An 18728-nucleotide genomic window follows, 5' to 3' on the forward strand; every position below is an offset into this window, starting at 1 on the left:
TCTGAGATTACAGGCGTGTGTCACCACACGTGTGTGGTGCGTGTGTGGTGACACACGCAGCTCCTTCCTTCATTTCTTTAAAATATGATTCTTAAAGCTCAGCTAAGTTTAAACTTAAATTGGATATTTCCATAACTTAAACAAAGTAACAGTTAAATAATTTAAGTTAATGATTTAAATTTGGTTATTTCTCTGATTTAAACTTTTAAACAATGTGGATTAAGTTTTCTGCCACTTTGCTAAACATATTTTAAAAGAATCTGTTGAAGTATGAAAAATTCAGTCAATTAATTAACTGAACTAATTGGTTTGCTTGTAATTGTTGTTTTCATTGAGATCCGTTGAAATTTGGAGAGCATTTCCATAAATGCCCTAATAGTTTCTATTTTGTGGAATGTAAGAGTATACTAATAAGTAGATTTCTTTTTAAACAAATATAAGGAATAGTTGAAAACTTTGCACAGCATTCCACCTAAAAAATAGCAGAAAGGTTTTCCTTTTGCTGGGAGGGTAGACCTTTCCCTCTGGGCAAACTTTGGTTACAGGGTCAGTGCTGCAAGTGTCATCTCCAGTTGTCACTAGTTTTTCTCTTTCGACATTACCTGTCTTTAGTGATAGGCTAGGGTACTTCAAAAAGGAGACCCAGGGAACATGATGGTGGGAAGTAAATTCTTCATGCAGCCAGAAGACAGCTCAGGCAGTGTTAGCCATCAGTAAATAGGGGGCTCCTATCTAGTTTCCTTTTATCCTTGAAAACTCAGGTTAAATATCACCACCCATAGTATCTCCTATCAGTCAGCAGTCATTGTTCCCACTTTTTTGTTTTGCACTTTCCCTATTACTCTGAATATCCTTTCATTCCAGCATTTAAGACATTTCTTTGAGCTGAGTGCATTGGCGCATGCCTGTAATCCCAGCAGCTATGAGGCAGGAGCATTGTGAGTTCAAAGCCAGCCCTAGCAATTTAGTGAGGACCTAAGAAACTTAGTAAGATACTATCTCAAAATGAAAAATAAAAATCAAAAAAGGACTGGGGATGTGGTTTAATGGTTGAGTGCCCCTGGGTTCAATCCCTAGTACCAAAACAAAAACAAACAAACAAACAAAAGAGACATTTCTTTGGAATTATTTGTTTATATGTCCATCTCCTTCACCAAACCATTAACACCTCAGAACAATGATTTGTAGTCTTGGACCTGAGAAGTGTCCCAAGTTATAATGAGGACCAGTCTTATGGCTAACACACTCTGATGGGCATGAAGAGAACGTGCAAAATCACACTGTTGCGTGATTGTCTGTGGCATGTCTTCTATTACAACCTTTCCTGCTCTTCTGTTGTCTCCTAAAATCAGCAATATAGATACTTATAATTTTCTGAGCATGCCATATTATTTCTTTCATCTCTCTGCCTTTCAATTTTTAAATTTCCACACCATGCACTTTGGAGAGGGAAGGGCTAGCAAACCTGTTTTTAGACTCAGTTCATGTATCCTCTTCTTCAAGAAAATCATGACATCAGTCTCCATTCTCCCTTCTCCTGAAATGGAACTGGATGTCCCTCCATACTGCTCCCACAGTGTCCTTTCTTGTAGCTGACTGGCCAGTTTAATCTGTACTCTCCATTTCTTCTAGAAAATAAAAAGAAAGAAAAGAAAAGAAAAAGAAATCATGAAGGTCACAACAAATTGAATGTCCTTCAACAGCAGGATGCACTGTAAAGTCTACACCCTTCAGCACCTAAGTGGGATACTTGCTGACATCCATTGTTTGTTCTTTAACTTATGTATGCCCCACTACTTGTTAGTGTAGTAAGGAACTGAATTAGATGTAACTTAAATGAATAATATGTGAGTGGTAAAAGAGTTGTATTTTCTATAAAAACAGATAGATGTTTTAGAAAGATAAACTTCTCAAAATTGCACTGTTGGATTAGTCACAGGCATGACAACAAAGATGGAATAAGGAAAGTAGTTATCTTGAAGGAATCAAGATAGTTGTTTCTCTGATTGTTTCTTAAGTGCCCTTAATGTCTAACTTTTTAAAATCCCCAGCTGGAAAATGGTTAAAGCTAGCTAATGAAAGTAGGTTGTGGAACTCCCATCAGTAGACCCATACCATGATAGAAGCCATATCAAAATATTAGTAAAGTATATATGTGATATGTCAAAATAAAATGTCTAAGACACGCATTTATCATTTTTACCTTTGCCAATTATCCATTATACTAAAATTACGAGGTTAGGGGGAGTCTGTTTCCTTCAAATAGATTGTGAGTTTCTTGAAGACAGGGACAATGGCTTGCTCTTATTTGTTACATAATGCTTGTGCTGAGAGGACTTTCACTAAGTGCATCCTTACCCAGTGGAATGCTGCACGTTTTGTAACAGGGAGTTTCAACATTTAGGTCTCTTTTAGCATTTAAGCATTACAGCCACTAGGGGGGAATATAGTTGCATTCCTTTGTGATGACCATCCAGGGGAGGTTCTTCCTTGCTGGATCCACTAAAATGGGATGAGACCTTCTAAAAGGCTTAGGAACCTGTGTCATAGATATCTCACCAACAGTAACATTCTTTATATATGTTTCCTCTGTTGGCCAATTCCAACTCCTCTAAACAATAAAAGGATCAACTGGTAAGCACCACCTTATTAACATACTCAAGCCCAACCAGTTTCTGGAAAGAAGAAATAAGGAGAAAGCCCAGCCCTCATGTGAGTGTTGTGAGTAATATCAAGGATTATATATATTGGTATAATGTAGTTTACCGTGTTTTACAGGGGAGTCTTGGAGGAAACATTAATGAGGAAGCTATGGAGAATGTGTCCATTTGAATGAACAAACCTTGACCCTTCCTCCCATTTCCTGAATGAATTCTCTACTTCTTGTGTGCCAGAGTCATAAACTCCCTAAATTAGGCTTCTCTAGTTGCTCATATCTGTTCAGCAGGAAGGCTTTCTCATAGGATCAAGAAGACAGATGAAAAAGAATTCAAGACATTGCCTTTAGGAAGAAAGACCCTAGGAAAGTAAGGTTTTTATTTATTTATTTTTTTTTCAACTTTTTAGTAAGTTGCCATGCTGAATTATGACTAAACTGTGACACTAAAGGGTCATAAAGAACACAGCTCAAATACAAGACGGCTAACTCCTCCAATTTCACATGCCTTTGGAACAGTTTTTTAAAAAGAAAGAAAAAGTTTTTCCAAAGTATTATTTGAAAACTAACTAAATTGAAAACAAGAAAAACATTCTGGTTTACGGTTATCATGGGTTCTTGAAATAGTTGACCTAGAAGATGAGTAATTCAGTAGTCATAGCATTTGGGGAGTCTGCTGACCTGGGTCTGAGTGTCGGCCCTGCCTAGCCTAACTAGTGATCTGGTCAAATTATCTTCCTTCCCAGAACACAAGTTTTACATTGGATCTAAAAATCTTTCCCAGGTCATAATAATTATGTATTTCTTTTCCAGGAAGTAGCCCTTAGGGATTTACCCTTAACTTCTTTCTGTTTCAAGAACACAGCTCTTTTTTTTTTTTTAGATGCAATATGAACTAAAACACAGTAATCATTCAAATTGCATGGTTTCTCAATCTACACTTAACTTACCTTCTCTTTAGGACAGAACTTGACAAGGTCCAGGATATGACTGGAACTAATACAAAAGGATTTTCCAGAGAAATAAAAACAGGATATTGCTGTTTAAACTTCAGATAAATTCAAAATGATCTAGTTTGTGTGCAGCACAGAAACTCAAAATCGGCATTTGCCTCCTAGATGCTTGCATTTGAAGGGAGTGGTTGCAGTTTATTCAAAATGAATAAAATAAGTAAGCTGACATCTCAAGACTACAGACATGCAGGGTGCCTTTTAAGATTTTTGACTCAAATTTATTTTTTTCCCCCTTCCCATGGAGAAACGAAGTCAGTGAATACTCAGTTCTTCAGATGCTGTCTGGAAAATTGGCAGTATTCAGAAATACAATTAGGTATAAAGGGAAATTTCCATCTTTCATTTCCTTAGAGTATAACTTCTCCAGTTCTTTCACAGAAAGCAGATCAGAGTTAGAGTGACTGTGACTCTTGTGTGTCTTCTTGGTTCTTTTGAGGGCACTGTCATATTAATCTATTCGTGGCACCATGCAAGGAGTTAAGTATGAAACTAAGCGACTGTTCCCTTGGGGCAGTTTCTCTGCTCCTACCTGACATTTGGGTCTTTTCAGAGTTGCTTCTCACTGATCTCTGAAAAAATCTTGGGGCCAGAAGCCTTCTCACTTTGTGCCTTTTTCTCCTTTACGGAGTGCATCCTAGTTGGGGGATGTACTGAAACAAGTCTCTGAACTACCATGGGCTATTGCCTGGAACTGGACTAGTTTACCTAAATTTGTGAGGCGGGGTTGTGCCTCTGCTGGCCAGTCCGTACTGTGAGGATAGTATTGTGAGCTTAAATGGAATAAATGTATGCAAAACCCTTAGCATGGTGCCTGGTGCATAGTGCACAAGTGATTCTTGAACCTCGCGATTTTCTAATCATCTTGCTTGGTGCAGCTGGTGTACAAAGTCTGCACGGTGGGGGCTGACAGCCTGGTTCGAATCCTCTCGCTTGGAATATAATCTTGGCAAAATCTGAACGTTTCGATTGACTCATTTGTACAATAGAGAGAAAGTAGGACTTGCTGCCTAGGGCAGGGCCAGGATGGGGAAGGGTTCGGGGTTGGTGGGGACTTGAGGACTACAGCAAAGCTCAGGGGAGTGCCGAGTAAGGATCTCTCAATCTATAACGACTTTTAAGTGATGTATGTGAAGACAAATTGCACCTCAGGGCCCTGTGAGGACCGTGCCGGCGTGCCTCCCTGAGACTTCAAGCATCCCTGCCCTTATCCGAATGAATTCTTGGGTCCAGAAGGCCTGGATGGAGCCAGAGGTGGAGGACGCCCTGGAACCCTCTAGGTGTGCTGGGGGCGAGGACCAACTGGACCCGGGGTTGCGCGCGGGGAGTGCCAGTCTACAGCTCGGATTGCAACATCCTGCCTGGGACCTGGGCTGGCAGAGCGCGCGCCAGCGAGTAGGGGGCCGGGCCCGGGACCCCGCCCAGGCAGCTAGCCGGGTCCCCGGGGCTGGGCGCTGCTGGCGGAGCCGACGGGGCGGAGAGGAGGGCGGCGGGAGGAGGAGAAGGGGGCTGGTCAAGGGAAGTGCGACGTGTCTGCGGAGCCTTTTTATACCTCCTTCCCGGGAGTCGAGCAGCCGCCGCCGCCACCATCACCGCCGCCAGCCGTGCGACCTTCGGTCTCTGGTCCCAGAACCCGGGCTCCGCCACAGCCAGCCAGAATGTCTGGGGTCAAGAAACAGAGGACGGTAGGCTTCCAGTCTCCTGCCTCCCCGCCCCCTCCTACCGTGCTGCGCCCACCCCCGGGCACTGGGGTCCCACCCTACCGGGAGGAGGCACCCTCCGCAGCGCGGAGGCTCGGGCGCCGGGAAGAGGAAGAGGAAGAGAAAGGCGCGGAGGAGGAAAAGCAGGAGGGCGAGTCGGGGTCCGGGATTCCCGGAGCAGTCCTCATCAGGCAGCTCCTTTCCTCGCTGCGCCTCTCAGAACCGCGCTAGTTGGTGATAGCGCCTGAGAGAGACCTCCCGAGTTTGCAGAGTGGGTCTGGATCTAGACAGGACCAAAGATAGGAAATTCCCTTTCTAACCCTTACAGCGCTCCCAGACCCGCCTCTTCTTCGATGGGACCTCTGCGCAAGCAGAGTGGGTGGTGGGCTGAGCTGACTCCGGTTCTGCCAGGTCTGATCGCTGAACACACGTCAGCGACAGTCGCTGAGGTTTTAACCATGGAACTTTCTTGGAGTGGACTCTAATGACAGACTTTCATGGAAGAAACTGCAATTATCTAGGCTAACTGGAGGAAATTGCACTTATATACAGGCAGGACTTAACCCTCTAGCATACTTCAGTTCCCTGTTGACATTGAGTGACATCTCAAGTTTAGCATTGAGAATTAGCACCTCGGTTTGGTGGAGCAAGATAAGGGGACTTTTGGGGGGGGGTGCAGTTTTCTCCAGAATTAGTCTGAGCTCTTCCTTTTCATTGCGAAATATGAAGGCTTATTAAAGAGAAAAAACATTCCTTTCCCATATAGTAACACAAACTCTTACAAATTTTGCATCCTTAAAAATAGCAGCAGTTCTGTCAGTTATACCCCAATAAAGGGGTATAAAAAATAGCAGCAGTTCTGTCAGTTATACCCCAATACTCTAAGAGTTGGAAGGACAGCATTTGGGTCACCCCAGATGTGATCTACAAGCCTTGATTAAAATCCTGCCCAGCAGTCTGGCTGTGGACATTCATCTTTAATCACAACACTACAAGCCTCAGATGATTGTGGTGACCACTAAATAGGTAGTCCTCTCTCAAAGAGTTAAACGTATGCTTGACACATTGCAGATATTTAATAAATGTTTACCATTTTTCTTATACAATGCTGAAATATCTTTGAGGTGTACAGTACTTATGGTGGGCTGGACAAGATGTGAAAAAATTGCAGGGGGAAGGAGAGTGGAGGGGCCATGCAGGTACTAGAAGTGTGACTTGAGCAGCAAGGGAAAAGGGTGGGGACTCTATGGCCTCAGGGAACCACACTGGCCCAAGAGGAAGGTGGCATCAGTTTTGGGTGGGGCAATAGTTGGGGTTCAGCTGCCTCTTATAGGAGTGATTTTTAAAGGAGAGAGAGACTCTCAGTATCATAATTTTCTTGTGAAATATTAAGTGATGATTACTTGTTTTCCTATTTTATATGATTAATTTCTGTAAGATTCTAAGGGGTGACATCTAAATGACAAGCTGCTGTAGCAATTACTTATTCTATAATGGGGTTTTATTCTTGCCTCCCTGCTTACATCAAGAATGCCTTCTAGTTCCAATGTGGGGCTTCGTCAAGCACTAGTCAGAAAGGGATGAGGGTTCTCTCTTCTTCATGCCTCCAGTTAGCAAAAGCTTGTAGAAGTGGACAGTTGAGGACAGGGGTTTTACAAATCCATCCTGGGGACTCTGCACAGTCACAAGTGAGAAAGTTGGGGAATGGGGTTTGGTTTTCCTATTTACACATTTTGAACCTTCTGTTTTTTGTGGGGGCTGTAGGATTACATTAACACCTGAAATACCTAACTGAAACAGGACTTCTGAATTTTTATTTAACCTAAAAACAGTTATAATCCAGTTACCAATCCAAGTTCCCAAAAAGGGCCAGATGGGTATTATTGGTACTATTTACAGCAAGCCCATGTGCAAATACACATGGAATCTCTCAAACTTTAAATGTTAACTCAGAATGTGTTTTAGCTCAGAGCCACATGCAAGGCCTCTGAACTAATGAATTATTTGAGAAGTAACTCTTGCTTAGCTCAGAAGCCAGCCTAGGAGTGAGGCTGGGCTGATCTTTTCAGTGATTTGTAGTGGCTCTTAAATTGTTTCCTGCATTATGAGTAGAGGAGGGTCAATTCACACAGCAGTCGCTGTGGTAACTTCTAAAGTTTGGAGACCCTCCTGTGTGCCAGATGATGACTCTTTGAGTGCTTATTGTGAAAACCTACCTATGACATAGGTTGATAATTAGTACACATGCACCATACCAACCCCAAACTGTATTAGCAGATTTTTGTCAAAACAAAACATCTTTCCCATATTTTTCTTTTTTGTCTACTCTCTGAATGAATGTAGCCTTTCAGTTCAGAGCACTGTAGGAAGAGTAAATAGTTTCAGGTTAAATGAAAGCATGTAGGATGATTTTCTCATATGCTTAAAAAAAAAAAGTGTTCTTTTTATAAAGGAAGGTAATACATTCCTTCTGTGTGAGCCATCTTACCATGGAAAGCAAAGAAACAGTGGCCAATCACATCCCTCCTTTCTAACCTTGATTCCCTCTAACCCTGGCCACCCTCCGAACCCATCCTTTGCGCACACACACACACATATACTCAGGAGAATGAAAGGCAGGCTGCCTCCAGGGGTCTGGAATGAAGGGAAGGCAGAGACCTGGGCCTTTGTCCTCTTCCACCTTCTCTTTTCATTTGAAAAGGAGAAAACTTTTTATTGTTTACTTGATGTAAAATTTACCACTTTAACCATTTTAAAGTGTATAGCTGGGCCTTTCTCCGTGTATCATTTCCAATAAGCATTTTTTAAGCCCACAGACAGTGTAATAATGTTCTGGAAAAACCCAACCAAAAAAAAACATCAATTGAAATATTATGTTATTTTCTAAAGGATCAAACAAGTCAGTTTTAGGAATGAATGAAGAATATTAAAAACCATAGGGCTACCAGACGCGGTGGAGCATGCCTGTAATTCCAGCTTCTTGGGAGGCTAAAACAGGAGGATCACAGGTTTGAGGCCAGCCTGAGCAACATAGTATACACTGTCTCAAGTTTTATATATATAATCTTCATATAATACTTAATTCTTATTTATACACACACACATACACACACGTGCACACACACACACACACACACTTGCATATATATTTTTAAAGGGCTGGGAATGTAGTATAGTGGTTGAGCATCTCTGGGTTCAATTTCCAGCACTGAAAACATAATAATAATAAGGCTCTTTATAAAGGATTATCTACATTTTCATTACTTTTAAAATTCTGTACGATGCTGCATTATTTTCCGCCAAATATCGACTTTTAAAACCATTTGAAAACACTACTTAGGACAAGACATGAGTTTCTAGATGAGGAACCAAGACTTTCTAGAGCTGTTGACCCATACACACTGAAGTTCACCTCAGAAAACTGAGTATTATCTCCAGGGGAGGAGTAACACCAGGGATGTAGACACGATTTAAATTCAGGCCTGTCCAATATCGACACTCCTATTCCTGCCCCTACTATACCTCAGGTTGTAACCTGTCTGGCCTATTGTTTCCTCATCTGTGAAATGGGACAAGAATGATTTTGATCATTATTATTACACTGTACTGTTGTGGTTTAGCATACCCAGGAAGAAAGCACACATCATTAAAGAAAGAGAGAGAAAGCAAGCAAGCACAGGTTATACTGTTCTGAAGGCTCAGTAAATGACAAACATCCGAATACTTAATACGGAAAAACAAATGCAGAAATATAGACGTGACAATTTGAATCCTTATTGTGAAAGCTTGAATAGAAGATTGACTATTAGTGTAGACACAACTAAGTAACCCAAATACTGTATTAGCACGTTTTTGGCAACAACTTTGGTCAAGAAAGGCAATCAGCATATAAGTAAATATTGATCTAACTTCCCTCCACCCTTCCTGTCCCTTCAGCTGTTTCCACATCTACCTTAAAATCAATGTTATCCAGTTAATGCTGTTATTCCCAATAATAGACCATCTGTTTGGACTTTACTATAAAGATAAATATAGTTAACATTGAGCTTTACATCTCTTTGAGATAGTTTTCTTTGTCTTTGTCACTTTTCTGTTAATACATATCACTCCATGGTTTGCGTAGGGTATAATTAGGCTTAACTCCACCATGGAGCCTTTAAGGAATGAGAATCTGAGAAAAGAGTCAATGATGTCAATCTCAGTCCTAAGAGATTACTGTTTATCTCAAGATCTATCACTAAATAGTAATGGGCGTACATTAGTCTTTGTATTAGGAGAACTCAGAAAGTAAAGATAAATAAGCATCAGTGTAATGGTGACTTAATTGACCTTTTAGACCCTGGAAGATCTGTTCATATGACTATTAACACAGCATATATGTTCCGCATCTGCCAAAGAGCCTGGCATAGAGTAGGTGTGCAATAAATATTTGTTGAATAAATGGCTACAGAATTCTTAAAGCAATAATTTTGTTCTCAGGATCTATATTTTTATTATTTCTCACTCTCCCCTTTTATTGATCAGTTCTTCTGTGCTTGATTATTTTGGGGGGTTTGTCATTACTGATGAAAAATTACTTGCAAATATTCTTTTGAGGCTTAGGATGAATTGCCTTTTTTCAGGGAGGATGAGTTACTTGGTGTAGTTCTGCCTTGTGCCTGGCAGCTCTCCTACTCTGGGACCACTTAAATTTAACCTTTTTTTTTTTATCACCCAGTTGATGTGAATCTGGGTTGCAGTTTTGCACGTAGGACTAAGCTTGTGGATAGGACTTCTCAGGGAGCCCCCTCCCACACCTCACATAGGATTGATATGCCAAGGCAGCTATCCCTGGGGAGAGGGGTTCCAGAGTGGAATGAGGCTTCATTCTGCTTCCTCTTATTTTCAGGTTTTGGCTCTTAGGAGCCCAGAATAATGTGAGGACCTTTTATTCTCCCTACTTATGTGGATCCGGGGCTTTAATTTCTGTTCCACCCTTACCACTGAGGCTGTTGAAATCAATTTAAAAAGTCTCTCATGGGTTGGAGTTGTGTGGCTCAGTGGCAGAGCGCTTGCCTCACACAAGTGAGCACTGGGTTCGATCCTCAGCACCACATAAAAACAAACAAAATAAAGATATTGTGTCTATGTATGACTGAAGAAAAAAGATTCTTATCAGCAAATATGCCCTGATAAGGATGAAAGTATCTCCCTGCAAAAATAAATAAATTAATTAATTAATTAAATTAAATAAACACCAGAAAAATAAAGGAAGTATTTCCCAGCTCTAAGTTTCTGCTTTCCCCCAGATTTCAACCTGGCAGTTTCTATTCATCAACTGTTTTCTTTTAGTTCTATTATTTTATATTATAACCAGCGTTTTTAGTTTTTTTGTCCCCTCCCCCCCGCCTTGTGGAAGGAGGAGTCTTGAATGACCTAAACCATTGCAGCTAGAAACCAACCTCTTCCTCATCTGAATCCCTATATATCATTAACGTTTCATATCTTACCTGTACTTTACCATATCTGCGTCATTCTTACAAAGGAAGTGCTTTAATGAACAAATGAACTTGAGTCAGCTAATCAGAAATGTGTAATTCAATCCCTTTCCCTTACAGAGTGCTCCAGAAGTGGGGGTAGTACGTGTGCTCCCCTTATCTTGGTGGCCTCTGCCTGTTCCACATCCTTGGAGAAGGTCCACGTTCTTTGCCCTGTTTGACCTTCAGTATTGATCTAGCCCAGGTGCTTTCTTGTCTGAAAGGCCCCTTCCATTTTAGCCACTCTCTCTTTCATTCTCTCCTGGGTACCCTGAGGTCATTGTGTTGCTCCAAGAAACTTCTGAGGCTCTGAGAAAATCTTGATGAGTCTGGTTAAGGGCCTTGATATTTCCTCACTACTCTCAGCAGTGTGGGAACGGCTGGCCTCCTGCTTGGACATGCTGGAACACTGAAAATCCCTGGGGGATGCTGAAGTCCACCTGGGTCTCTTCTCCTCTGAGGTCAGAAACACACACAATGCCCTCACCTTTTGGAGCCCCCAAAGCTATTTGGCTTCCATCTTCCCCAAGCCCAACACTCCTTCTTTCAGATTTACCCTGGCCTCTAAACTCCTTTTGCTGCTCTTCTAACAAAAATTAAATAAAGTTTTCCCAGAAGGCTAATGGGTTTATTGCAAGCCTTGAATTTGTTATACATTTGGTCTTATTTTTCTTTCCTGCTTTTTTAAAAAATATTTATTTTTTAGCTTTAGGTGGACACAATATCTTTATTTTATATTTATGTGGTGCTGAGGATCGAACACAGTGCCTCATGCATGCCAGGCAAGTGAGCTACCATTTGAACCATATCCCCAGTCCTTCTTTCCTGTTTTTGATATTCATATATTGTTTTCAGTTTAGAATAAATTGTTGCACAAGATTCAAAAATATTTTAAATCTCTGCAAAAGTACAACTGAATTAGAATTTGAAATATAACTTGTCTCTGATGGCATGTGGTGTGTAAAATGGCTTTCATCATCCGGCTGGTGCGACTTTCATTAAAATCTTATCAGCAACTGTTTCTGTATTTCAAATGTACTCCTGAAGTTGATTTTGCTATAATTGGTATTGTGGAAGCATGACTATAATATAAAAACAGCAAACAATCTGTCTAACATCAAATATAACTTTTGGCAGTAAAACTATATATCCTGTGATCTGTTACAAAGCTTTTCCAAAATATTTACATAAATATATCAAATGCTGCATCATTAATAAAGCTCATTTCTATGCTAGATTAACATTTGCTTTAAACATCTAGTTAACATCTGCTTTACATATTTTGTTATTTAAAAAATCATTATTTTTGTCCACCAAACATCTACATCCAGTCTAATGATATACAATTACCTTTTCTTTAATTTATGCTGACTGGGTGCTTTGAAAATCATTTGAAGACTTTATTTATTGATTTAAATGACTTCCAATAAATAAAATTTGAGATTTTATTCTTACACACCTCATTCGTCTACATCCTTTTCTGATTATTATTTTATGGATGATTCACACCTTCCAATTTCCAACAAAATTGGCAATATAAGACAGTAATTATAATTTTTGTCCAGCATTAAAAAACAATTAAATTTTCATCCTCCGCTAGTGGTCCCATTCTGTTTTTGTTTTTAATCCCCTAAAGGGTTTGATAATTTTTTCTCTTACAAACTTCTGTCAAAATCCTCACTTAATATTTGTTTATTCACTAAGTAAATATTTCTTGAATGACCAAACCAGTAGCTCTGTTTGTTTCACGGACTGTATCTACTGAAGCCTTACATTCTTTACCTAAAGATTTCAGTTCATTCAAACTAACTACTCAAAACACAGCATTAACTTTTTCTAAGTGAAGCACCCCACCCACAACCTTTACATTCTATAAACTTTCTGCCCAGTAAGTCTTGCAATGGACTTGAGCCAAAAGCAACAACAACCCCAACTGACTTTTCCTACGTATTTAAATCCTTTTTCTACTAAGTTAGCTTTATTAAATTATTTACTTTTTATTTAGGCTGTCCCTGCTCAAAAGTATGTGTGTATTTTTAAAGAATCCTAGCAGTTCACTTCTGGAAGAAAAATTAAAAGCCCGCTTCTTTAAGCTCTCTATATTATAGCTGACATAGTTTTCAACACCTTTAGGAGCTGGGGGTGTAGGCCAGTGGTACCGTGCCTGCCTAATGTATGTGAGGCCTGAGTTGGAACCTCAGTACTACAGTGGAGGGCAGGGGTAGATGGGGCCGGGGGCGCTGTGGCCATTTTCTTAGCTGACTGGTTGGGGATGTGAACCTGAACTGAAACTCTTATCACCAAACTATACATCTAGCACTTCTCTATCACATGCCCTTTGAAAATGGCTCTCCCATTTCCTACAGCTTTGTTTCTTACTTACCAAGAAACATTTTCTATATAAATATTAAAGACAGGGGCTGGGGCTGTAGCTCAGTAGCAGAGCGCTTGCCTTGTTGGTGGGAGGTGCTGGGTTCAATCCTTAGCACCACATACAAAAGTATACAAATAAAATAAAGGCATGCCGTTCACCTACAACTACAAAAAAAATTTTTTTTTTTTTTAATGGTAAAGACAAACTCTCCCTCTCAGGTGGTTTATCAGTGAGTGAGTCACATTACACCCTCAGACTTTGTTCTGACATTCTGGAGATAGAATGACAGACCAAAGAGCAGCATTTGAAAGATGTAAATTTAGAACTTTAAAATATCTTGGGTTGGCTGGCCTTTTTCAACCTATTTTCCCCTCACGCACTCCTCTTAAGTCTTCTCAAACTGTTTAATCATCTTATCAGAAAAAGAGATGCCAATAATTATATAATGGGCAATGCAGATAAAACCATTTTAGGCAAATGCTAGACCAAGTTCAGGTACACACTAAAGCCTCAATTCAGCTTTATATTATTCCACTGTTTCCTGTTCATGAAGCACCAAGAATCCATTACAGTAATCATGAGGTCCTGTCAGGTAAATTTCTAACTTGCTGACTCTCAGTAGGAGATCTTTTCCTTAATTATATGAATAATTGAGTCACTATTATGACAATGTTTTGAGTAGTTACTAAAAAATAAGAGAAAAAATTTGCATCCATACCTCAGGTTTTTGTTTGTTTTTTTGGTGTTGGCGATTGATCCCAGAGGCAGTTTACTACTGAGCTATATCCCCAGTCCTTTTTTATTTTTTATTTTGAGACAGGTCTGAGTTGCTGATGGTCTTGCTAAATTGCTGAGGCTGGTCTCGATCTTGCAATCCTCCTGCCGAAGCTTCCCAAATTACTGGGATTACCAGTCATTGCTGGGGTTTAAATTAACCATACAGATTTTTAAAAAGGTTAAATTAACTCAACATTAAAATTCCAACTGAGGAATTTATATAAATATAAATATGTAAATATATTTATATATATATAAATATATGATTTTTATATATTCATATAATTAAGGAAAAGATCCCCTATTCAAAAACCGGGAGTTTTACTTTTTAGAGCATATTTTGTTAGAAGTGTCACACTCTGTTGTGATCTCTCTATTGCCTACATTTATTGAGCACTTATGCATCTGGCACCAGGCAAGGGGCTTCCTGTGCATTAACTCATTTGGTTTTCACCACCTCATGAAACAAGCCTACAAGCAAATAGTCTGAAGGGAGCTCATTTAATTGAGATGAGCCTTTTGAGAGTTACCCAAAGGAGAAGCTAAAATCTTCCGAGTTTCCTGTGGTTAAGCAGTTGTTTATTTCATCAAGGGAATGAAACATCAGGCCATCAGCTGGATTAGGTAACTCATAACATAGTGCTGCTTCATTTGAATAATATTTTGGCAGCTATCTACCACTAATATCTCAGATAATAATAATTTAATTTAGAGACTTTCCTTAGTATGTTTTAAAAAAGAGTAAATGGCATAGATTAGCAAATACACATTATTCCCATTATCACACATGTTTTTTCTTTCTTTATGATGATGTGAGGTAGAAAATAAATTTTATTTGTTCTCAGACTCAGCAAGTATGGGTAATGATTTTATTTTTTAGCCTTACTGCTATGTCAGTGTTCAGTAAATGTGAACAGATTGTTTCCACCAAGGCTGCTAATATTTGAGCCAAGTTGTAAGTATGATTTGTAGATGATAAAAGGAAACTGGGCCACCCATAAAATAAAAATTTGACCAAACTGCAGTTCAAGATTAAGGATGTTGTCAACCAGATACTGCTTCCATTTCGTTGGAAATCAATGAGGAGTGCCTAGAAATTGTGAAACTGCAAAAGGGATCTTTCAGGATGTTTGGGAGAGAGATGGGGGGAGTTGCTTTATTCTCTCAGAAGTCAAGGATGTCCAAGTTTCTCAGCAATCCTGATTCAGCATCTCAGTAATAGGTACTAGAAAGGTCTGGATCCCTATACCCAGGAGATTGTTGTCCATGTTGAAGAGGGCAGCATTGGCTGGGTGTAATGCTAGAGAGGGGCTACATTATTTGAATGAAAGAGTCGTAGTTACTGCACAGAGATCGAACCACATGCTCTGTGTCTTCACAGTGGGACACAAAATGCTGTCAAGGGTACGTCTTCTTATTACAGCCACATTCTGTGAATGGCAAAATATGGGAACACCTGGTTTCTCTCATTTTCTTCTCAATGTTGAGATTTTGATTGAAAAAGTCTCATAAACATCCCTCACATCATTAATTTTTATGATTCCAGAAAGCACCGTGGGTATCTAACTGGGTTTTTCCAATAAGGGAAGCGAATGAACTATTACCCAAGAACTTTCCATTTAGTATCCCATCTCATCTTACGATAACATATGGAGTAGTTAGTGCACATGCCCCTGTTTACCTTAGGATGTGCAAATGTCAGTATCCCTTTTCAATGACTCCCCCAACCCAGTTCATGTAATAGATGTAATAGATTCTATGACTCTGAGAATGAAGAATAGTTTGATTATGTAAAGATGTATTTTAATTTCGTCCTTGAGGATGCAGATTCAAGCAGTGAAGAAATTAAAAAGATGCTGTGATTGCTTTGAAAGTGATTTTCCTAAGGGCCTCTTTGAAATGTTATGTAACTTTTTAGAAGATGTGGATTTTAGCAAATGCTGCTAAAAGGCAATAAATGTTAGCTTGGATGAGGCTCTGTGGCCAGTTTTAGGAATAGGAGTCCCTTGGAATCAAACCCAACGTTTCACCTTAGTAATAGAAGGCCTCAGTGTTATAATGGCTGAGTGCATGTGCTCAAGAATAAGTGTTCTTAGAAATAGTTGCAGAGACTTACATGTAACTCTAGACATTGCCTTGTTCATTATGTGAGCTCTGCACAGTCAGGCATTCATGAGTTACAAGTTCCCCAAACACCACAAGCTATGGGCCTCTTCTCTGGACCTAGGAGAGGTTTCACTGGCATTTCCACAGCTCAGCACAGAATTTCACTCTTTCATGGCTCAAGAAGCCTGTGTCATATACACAGCCTCATTGCCAGTATTAAGAAGATACACAGAGGTGACACAGAACAGCCCCCAGTGGAACGTGGGCAGGGGGAGGGTGAGAGGGGCCACTATGACCTATGTTGAACGCAGTAATTTTGTGTAGTATTACCAAGAGGGTAATTGCTACCTCCCTGTATTACAGCAGGATTTCTCTGGTTGTGCATAATCCTTTATTTCATTATATTCATCAAGGCTTATTCATACAATTTATTCATTACCATAGAAGCTCTCTGTAATGAGTAATTATAAGTATTACAAAATCCTAGATGGGAACATTAAAGAGATGAAATAAATTCCCTGCAGTCTTCTTGTAAGCCAATATAATAGTAGAGACAACCCAAGTTTGCCAAGTTCAGTGGCCTACTCCAGTGTTTTGTCTCAAAACAGAAAGAAGCTCAGAGATCCCCGAATGGCATGGGAATGAAGGGTTTCTTATCATGATTGCACCAAGTTGATTATGTGCTGTGAAATGTGATATGGCTTCATTTTCATGGGAAGAGCTAGTACTACAAATGCTACAATGCATGAATTAAATGATTCAGCTAATTATACATATTTTATATGTTTTTAACAAACTAACAAATGATCCTTGAAATAGAGAAAGTTGTATGTTGAGGTTTTTCTACCCTTTTTGGGTGTATGTTTATTTTAATGAGAACACTGGGAACACAACCATTTCTTCCCTGCTAATTCATTCTGGCTTGCCTCCTTATTTCCATGAAATAGAAAGAGTCTAAAGCCATTTCTGCCTACAGATCATCATGCTTGGCTTTGTGGATAGTTGTTAATAAACCTAAAACACGGACATAGTCAGAGCCTGAGGAAAGAGAAGGATGCTAGAGTCAAGGAGATGTCTTGCGGGGGAACTTGATCCTGTAGATCAGGGGCTAGCAAATTAAGTCCTATGGGTCAGATTCAGTTCCCTGCTTGTTTTGGTAATTCTGTAAGCTAAGAATTCTTTTAAACCTTTTTAGATGGGGCAGGGGAGGGGGATCAAAGAAAGAATTACACTTCATAACTTGTTAAAAGTATAAGAAATTCAAATTTCATTGTCTGTAAGTAAAACTTATTGGAACATATGATGCTTGTTTTATACAATGTTTATGGATGCCCTCACAGCAAGGAAAGATATGTATTTGTGACAGAATATGTGAGGCCTGCACAGTCGAAAATATATATCGTCTGACCCTTTAAGAATAGTTTGTCACCTCCTGATGTAGATAATGTAAGTTCTGATGCTGAGGCTGATGTCCTGTCAGTAAGTCACTGTATGTGCCTGAATTCAGAGACCTGCATACCCGGCTATACCTCAAAAGCCCTGCTGAATTGTTTGCTGTATTTCTGTTGTTTTGTTTAAAACACACACACACACACACACACACACACACACACACACACAAACACACACATTATTTTTAAAATATTCTTATGGAACTCATTATGTGTCTACTATAATGATATTATTGAGATTATGAGGTTATCATTCATTAATTACAACATTTTCTTTATAAAGATTCTGGGATTCTCTTTATGCAGTATTCTCTTTATAAAGATCCATGGAGATATTTCTTTTCAGTCTTAGTACCAGAAGGTTTTTTGTTTGTTTGTTTGGCTGTATTTTTTGAGCTTTCCTCCCCATAGAATCCTTTGGAAACTGAATTCGGAGAATGCCCAGGTTTTCCCCTTTAACATGCCTGTCAGACTGCTCTGGAGTGAATTTGTGGCTTACTTTCTTTTTTTCTTTTCTTTCTTTTTCTGTATCATCTATATGCTTAAGTTAGTACCATTTCATTTTATACCCCTAGGCTGATTTTTCTTTTACTCACCCATTTCTGATTCCAACTGTTTGCTATGTTTTATGGAATCACTCTGCTTTTAAGGAACCATGAAGAACATTAAAAATAAATAAAATTAATAATAAAGGACATTTGAATGTTCTAGAACTTCAGAGAGCTCTCCATCACTGCACTACCTCAAAAAGCACCTCGCCTTCTGCCTCGTGCTTGGGACCGCTTAGGGCTCTGTGAGTATAGGGTCCAGCGCCAGTCCATGAAGTAAGTAATGAGGGCTTTCTAATATTTCTAGAATGTTCTACCTTCCTGGAAGTAAATCCTTTCAAGATGGATAAAGACATAGATTGTAGATCAGAAGTTCTTTATCTAAGGTACTCAGAATTCAGGAGGATGGTGAACTTGGATGGGAATATTTTTTATACCTATAACAGAAATCTACCACTTCCTTCAAATATGGTCACAGGCAACACCCTATAGTAATATTAACAGTACCTATGACTAAGCCACCAATAGAAACCACAGAAATTTTCATTTCATTTTACTGTAACTAAACGCTGCAACATTGCAAATATCTG

The 18728-nt window shown here is 39.5% G+C and overlaps 1 protein-coding gene across 1 annotated transcript in view; it reads left to right on the forward strand.

Annotated features, from left to right (window-relative positions):
• The first annotated feature begins 5122 nt into the window (after positions 1-5122).
• Papss2 (3'-phosphoadenosine 5'-phosphosulfate synthase 2) overlaps positions 5123-18728 on the forward strand; it is an 82049-nt gene continuing 68443 nt past the window's right edge. Inside the window, exon 1 of the mRNA XM_076835285.1 lies at positions 5123-5351. Coding sequence (XP_076691400.1) covers positions 5325-5351 — 27 coding nt within the window. The 5' untranslated portion in view covers positions 5123-5324. The remainder of the gene's footprint in view (positions 5352-18728) is intronic.

Source organism: Callospermophilus lateralis, chromosome 15 (genome assembly GCF_048772815.1).
Source record: "Callospermophilus lateralis isolate mCalLat2 chromosome 15, mCalLat2.hap1, whole genome shotgun sequence".
Lineage (NCBI taxonomy): Eukaryota > Metazoa > Chordata > Mammalia > Rodentia > Sciuridae > Callospermophilus > Callospermophilus lateralis.